Source organism: Crocuta crocuta, unplaced genomic scaffold, assembly GCF_008692635.1.
Source record: "Crocuta crocuta isolate KB4526 unplaced genomic scaffold, BGI_CrCroc_1.0 scaffold299, whole genome shotgun sequence".
Classification (NCBI taxonomy): Eukaryota; Metazoa; Chordata; class Mammalia; order Carnivora; family Hyaenidae; genus Crocuta; species Crocuta crocuta.
In genome coordinates, this window is record NW_027532747.1 from 500,409 (window position 1) to 507,381 (window position 6,973).

General features: G+C 58.6%; 1 protein-coding gene across 1 annotated transcript in view; it reads right to left on the minus strand.

The window, feature by feature from the left end:
- Positions 1-6,973, minus strand: part of UROC1 (urocanate hydratase 1) — a 33,178-nt gene that overhangs the window by 748 nt on the left and 25,457 nt on the right. The window contains exons 18-19 of the mRNA XM_077780817.1: positions 6,226-6,307; positions 975-1,074 (exon numbers count right to left, since the gene is read on the minus strand). Of these exons, the coding sequence (XP_077636943.1) occupies positions 975-1,074; positions 6,226-6,307 (182 nt within the window). The remainder of the gene's footprint in view (positions 1-974; positions 1,075-6,225; positions 6,308-6,973) is intronic.

Genomic DNA, 6,973 nt, shown 5'->3' on the forward strand with positions numbered 1-6,973 from the left:
GCGCACTCAGCACCCTCCCCACTTCCCTCACATCTGCCAGCACACACCCTCCCCACCTGCCCTTCTGCCTGTCACCCCTTCTCGTGCACCCCGTGCACCGCGGTCACAGAGAGGGACGGAGTCCCCGCAGGGCTCCCCCCCCACACACACAGAGGACGGCGATGGCAGGGGACCGCTGCCTTCAGAGATGGTGAAAAGAAAATGCTTTAAAAGAGGGCCCTCGGGGAAATCGGGGTGCTCTCGCCAGGAGGGAAGGGCCGGGGCGCCCTCTGCGCACAGACGGAAGCTGGACGGGAGGAGTAAGGCCAGAGGCAGGGAGACACAGAGGAGGCCCGGAAACAGCCCCGAAGGACGCGCCGAGGGACCCCGGTAGCTGGAGCGGAGAGCCACTGCCACGCAGGTGTGGCGTCCCTGTTTTCTGGGGACAAAGGGAGTGGAACTCTCTCTCGGAGGCAGGCCCCCCCCCCCGGGGAGAGGAGAGGAGGCCTGTGGAAAGGCCCCGGGTGTGACTCACCCCGTTAGAGACGTCCCAGTTGAGCATCATCTTGGCCTNCACCGCGGTCACAGAGAGGGACGGAGTCCCCGCAGGGCCCCCCCCCCACACACACACAGAGGACGGCGATGGCAGGGGACCGCTGCCTTCAGAGATGGTGAAAAGAAAATGCTTTAAAAGAGGGCCCTCGGGGAAATCGGGGTGCTCTCGCCAGGAGGGAAGGGCCGGGGCGCCCTCTGCGCACAGACGGAAGCTGGACGGGAGGAGTAAGGCCAGAGGCAGGGAGACACAGAGGAGGCCCGGAAACAGCCCCGAAGGACGCGCCGAGGGACCCCGGTAGCTGGAGCGGAGAGCCACTGCCACGCAGGTGTGGCGTCCCTGTTTTCTGGGGACAAAGGGAGTGGAACTCTCTCTCGGAGGCAGGCCCCCCCCCCCGGGGAGAGGAGAGGAGGCCTGTGGAAAGGCCCCGGGTGTGACTCACCCCGTTAGAGACGTCCCAGTTGAGCATCATCTTGGCCTTCTGCTCAGCCTCCTGGGTCCCGTCCAGCACGAGGCCAAATCCCCCATTGATCACCTCACCCCTGCAGGAGGCAAAGGGGTTTCCAGGCCCGACCCTGCCTGGAGCCGACAGAAGTGCACGCACATTTTGGGGACATTTCGCATCACCGGCTCATGGAGGTAGCGGGGCAGCGCCTGGAGCCCACACCCTCTCCACAGGCCGGGGGCGCTGGGGGCGCAGGGTGTGCGCTGCCCACCCCTCCAGCCCACACCCTCCTTCAGGATCCTGCCCCTTGTCGTGACCTCTTTCTCTGCGGTTCCCAGTGGGTCTTGTAAAGACGCTCTTCCTTGGGGGGCTCTCGTGCTGCTCGACTTAACTGTCACTCTTCCCGATTTCCCTTTATGCTCGTTATTTTCCTGGCCTCTTCCTTCGGCTTGCTTAAGGTGTATTTTGGGACCCTCCTGGGTGCCTTCTGCCCCAGGAGCCAGCCGTGCTCCCAGCCCCGGAACGGAAGCAGAGGACCTCCCCTGCAGTGGGCAGCCGCCCCTGCCCTTGGCTGTGTCCCCGCACCTGGGCAGCCCTGTGCCCGCTGGCGGGCTGCTCGCACGTGTCCCACGAGCTGGGATTCAAGGTCATCATCATTCAGCTGCCAGGGGTTGACGCTGGGGCACAGGGGAAAGCGGGCACCAGCCAGAGTCGCCAAGCGAGGACCTCGGGGCGGCCTTCGACCAGAGAGGTCTTTCCGCGATCAGAGGTACATCTGTGTTGGGAGCCTGGAGCCCAGATGCTGGACAGGCAGCCAAGCGGCTCGGCTCCCGGCGACCTCAGCAAGCCCTCCCTGCCCAAGGAGGCCCCGTCGGGACACGGAGCCCAGGAAGACGGGGCGGTAAAGGCAGCACCTCTCTCCGCGAGCACGCGGGGGGCTCACAAATGGCGCGGGGACAGCTAACCGCCGCTTTGAGAAAAACAGAAAAGCGGAAGCCCATGCGACATAAAGAAAAATAAGTGTCGGGTGTAGTAAAGAAGGAAGAATTCACAATGATCCAGCGAGTAAAGTCCAGGAGCACGTTTTTCCTGAACTTGGGAAGGGGGAGGGATGTCTTTTATTTATTTTTTTTATTTTTATTTTTTATTATTATTATTTTTTATTTATTTCTAGGAGAGAGAGAGAGAGAGACAGCGTGAGCAGGGGAGGGTCAGAGAGAGAGGGGGACACAGAATCTGAAACAGGCTCCAGGCTCCGAGCTGTCAGCACAGAGCCCGACGCGGGGCTCGAACCCCCGAACCGCGAAATCCTAACCTGAGCGAAAGTGGGACACTTAACCGACTAAGCCACCCAGGCGCCCCTGGAGGGATGTCTTTTAAAGCAACCTGTGAAAAATGCAGGGCCGCGATAGGAAAGTCACTGGACGAAGATACAGAGCTCCCTGGGAGGAGACGCCTGCGCAGGTGGCCCTTCCAGAAGGCCCAGCTGCCGAGAAGGTGGTTAGCTCACGCCCCCGCGGGAGCTCCTCAGGGCCCTTCTTGGGGCAGAGACCGACCCCTGCCTCCTGGTGTGTCGGGCCTGCAGTGGCCTTCTTGACCCCAGAGCTCCCCCAGGCGGCAAGCCCGTGGGGTCTGCCTGGAGGCAGAGGGCACCCCCACCAACCCCTGCCTCCCCCTCCTCCTTTCCCAGGTGGCCTTCCCAGAAAGCCTTTTGCACGCTCTCCCTGCACCCCAGCATCTGCGTCCTGGAAAACCCAAGCAGCACAGACACTAGAAACCAAGTTCAAGCACAAGGGACTCGCACCCGAGCCGTGCGTCTAATGAATGTCTCCGTCAGAGCAAGCTGGGGATCATTGCTGATCAATAAGAAAAACCACACAGCTCAAAACACAAACTGCAAGTGAACCAGTCAAATCAAAACAACAAGGATGTGTTCCTTCTTGCCCACCAGCCGGGCAAATCGTGCGTTTCGAAGAGTGGTAACTCCCGGGTGCATGAAGTGCTGCAAATCGGAACTTTCACAGAGGGAAATGCGACATAGCTACCAAAGCTTAAAACGCCCGGTTTCAGGGCGCCTGGGGGGCTCAGTCGGTTAAGCGTCCGACTTCAGCTCAGGTCATGATCTCACGGTTCGTGGGTTCGAGCCCCGCGTCGGGCTCTGTGCTGACAGCTCAGAGCCTGGAGCCTGCTTCGGATTCTGTGTTTCCTTCGGTCTCTGACCCTCCCCGCTCATGCTCTGTCTCACTCTATCTCTCAAAAAATAAATTAAAAAAAATTTTAAAAGAACATCTTGCGCAGAAAAATCAACTTCGGAATCCATGCTCTTAATTGTGCCACAAAACCATACATGGAAGATGCCCCTTGCTACACTGGGGGTCGGGGCCCCGGAGATTTATGTGCCCTGAGGGCGAGAGTCATGGGAGCCCTGGCTACCAGAATGATCCCGGGGCAGCAGAAGCAGCAGCATCTGGGAGCTAGATTTGCTGAATCCCACACCAGACCTGCCAGTCAGAATCTGCATGTTAACAAGCTCCCAGGGCCCGGGGGAGGGGTGACCAGTGCACGTGTAAGTCTGCGATGTGCTCGAAGACATTGTTTAGCGAGGGAGAGTGTTGGTATTGGGATAAAGATGGTGGATCAAAGGTTTGCGTTTATTCCACTCAAAGACGTGGACCCTCAGGGCTGAATCTTGCTGTGAGGTCACAAGCTACATCTGAGGGTGGCCTGAAAACGCGGACTGAGAAGTCTCCTCCCCCTACGGTGAAGCCCTGTCCCTTCAGCTCAACTCCCAGAACTGGCCACGCCCTCCCTCCGAGGACAGGTGACGAGAGCTGTGTTTACTGAGCTGACCAACGAGTCTAAAACCAGAGCCTGACCGCTGACCTCTCCTGCTCTACAGCCCACGGCCCCGAGGTCCAAGTGCACACCCGGCCGTGGGCCCCATCTCTAAACACAAGCACACAGCAGGGCCACTGGACAGACAGCACAGGGACAGACTCCAAACAAGCACCCACAAAGGGGGGCTCCGAGGAGACGAAGGGCGAGGAAGACGACACACGGCTGATGCGGACTGACTTGGAAACGGAAGAGCCAAAGCAGGGAGCAAATAGTATAAAAACTGAAAGCAAATCAAGAAAGAGCAGGGAGGAGCTTATAACTTAGAAATGGATTTGCGTAGAACAAAGAGAAAACTTAGCTGGCAGGTTGGAAGTGACTTCCTCCTGCAGCAGAGATGGTTGCAGTGCAGATTTTTTCCCCCTGATTTTTGCGGGAAGACTTGAAGGAGTATCTGGCAGATGGGAAGCGGCAGGGAGCATCCCTTCCCTGGGGGGCGCCCCACGCAGGGGGTCCTGCCCCGAGGCCCTCAGGACACTCAGGACACAGTGCTCCCTCAGGCCAGCTCCGCTCTGCCCCTTCCTGCCCTGTGGGACTCAGCTGACAGTGGCAGGTGGATTCTGGGAGGTGAAAGATCTGGGTTCGATCACCAGCTCCGTGGCCTTGGGCAAATTACTCAACTTCATTCTCTCCCCCGCCAGCACCGGTTCAGCAAACCCAGTGCCAAGACGCCAGTGCCCCACAGCCACGCACTCTTAGTCCTGGTTTTCTCTAGCCTGTGTGTCGGAAAGAACACGCGCTCCGGTCACATTTTCCGTTCATTAGAGCCACCTGACTGGGCTCCAGCTCGGAATTCTGGCCTCGAAGCCGGCCCGTCGGAATGCTCTGGGACGCTCCAGCGGTGAAGGACTTGGCTCTGGAGGGCAAGGCCAAGCTCAGTCCCGCCAGCGCCGGCTCAGCGATCGCCGCCCGGGAGCTGTCCTCCCCGAAGCACCAGCGCCCCCTGCTGCCCGGGAGAGCCAGGAATCCGGCCCAGGACCCCAGACCCGGCCAGGTGAGGCGAGGTGAACTCATTAACCTCCCGCTGCCTCAGTTTCCACATCTGCAAAATGCATTTTCCTTCTAAGACTAGGTAGGAGAGTAGATTCAAAGAGCTTAGCAAATGCTTGCACACATCCTCCATGTGCAATAAATATCAGTTATTCATTATTCTTTGCGGATGTGATACTGTGATTCCTGGTAAGAAATACACATTTATTTGGTCTTCGTCCCACTTCTGGCTCAGAGGTCCTAAAACACCCGGAATTTTGTAAGAGATGAGAGCAGTAAAGGTGTCTTTTGTCATGTGAATGAGGCGACTTTTGGCCCGCCTCTAAGGGTGTGCCAAAGGTTGTTTCCAGGGGAACCAACCACATCTTTACGGGATCCCATCCGATCTGATCGATCTGATCAGGGATCTGATCAGTCCCAGCCCCCAGCACCCCAGTGAAGGGAGGGGGGCTGGAGGGTAAATGCTCATCAGGTCTCAACGATTTTGTCAATCATGCCTGAATAACAAAGCCTCCACTAATACTTGAAAGGGTGGGTCTGGAGAGGTTCTGGGGGGGGGGAACCAAACACTCTCACGGACCACCATATCAGCCCCTAAATTCCGCAAGGACAGACCCTCCTTTATTCGGGGCCCCTCCCTACGGCGATTGATTTGTACCCTTTGATGTCCTTTGTAAAACATCGGTAATCTATGGAGACACCAGTTTCCTGAGTTCTGTGAGCTGCTCTAGCAAATTCATGGAACCCAGGGAGCTCCTGGGGGAACCCCCGATTTGTGGTCAGTGGGTCAGCCGCTCAGGCACTGGGCCTGTCAAGTGGGCGTGGACTTGTGGGGCTGAGCCCTAACCTGTGGGGTCTGCCGCTATCTGCGACACCGGGGTGTGTGTGTGTGTGTGTGTGTGTGTGTGTGTGTGTGTGTGTGGAGAATTGCCTCCTGGTGTGGGAAAAACCCCACGTGTTGGAACGGGGTGCAGAATTAGAGCAGACCTCTTCACGACGGAGCTGCCTGGAGGACCCTCCCACGGACCCCAGTTTCCTCATGGAACAGACTGGAAACAGGCCTGGCAGGGCCGAGCCGTGAGCCAGGGGCCCCGGAGAGCCCAGAGCCCAGGTCTTCTGCCTCCCAACCCAGGCAGGGAAAACCGACATGAAAGGACAGGCGCGGTTCTCACGGCCTCCGCGTCCCGCGTGACAGGTGAGAGCCCAAAAGGCAGAGTGGCTCGGGCACGCCTTCCGATTTCCGGCTCACGTGAGGAACGCATCACAGCCAAACCGTTAGCAGAGAGAGCCCGGGGGAGGCAGGGCCCACCCCAGGGCTCTCCACCAGCCCGCACCCACACACCCCGTTCTCGGAGAGCCTTACCAGCCGACTCCCCCGCCGTTATGAAGAGCGACCCAGGTGGCCCCGCGAAAGGCATCTCCCACGAAATTCTGCACAGCCATGTCTGCGGAAACACAGGCCACCACCCATCACTCCCTGAATGAGGAGGGCTGGGGGGCCAGGGCGACAGCGGGCTGAGAGGGGCCTGATGGACAGACAGGGAACTAGGGACAGACTCTATAAAGAGCACCAACTTACATTTGCCGACCCAGGCAAAGCTGGAGTGTAGACAAGTGCCCAAGTACCCACTGTTAGCCTTCTCTCTAGCACTGAATGCCACACCAAGTGCCCCGGAAGCAGAAAGAACAAAAGGATTAAGGGAATGGTGGTGCTGATTTTAGCTCAGGCACACAGAGAGGCAGAGAGAGTCACTCCCGTCCTTAAAACAACAAAAAATAAGGGCAGGGGACAAACTACAGAGTAGTGACTCTCCCTGACCCCATCAGAGAACCGAGGTCCCAGGGCAAGTCGCTGATTACAACCTGGGGAGAGACAGGCCCTCGCACAGAGAAACGGCTCCCAGGCTGGTCACTTTACACGTGTGTCTGACAAATCGCTAAAGGACAAGCATGAGCTTGCTCCAAACCTGTGGTCCCCTGGGACACAGACATAAGGGGGTGCGCGTGCCCCAGCTGGCCCCTCCTCCCGAATCCCGACCGGGCGCTCCCAGAGATCAGGGAGGATCTGGGCTGTGAGATGCGAGGAACGTACCTGGGAACGGCCGGGCACC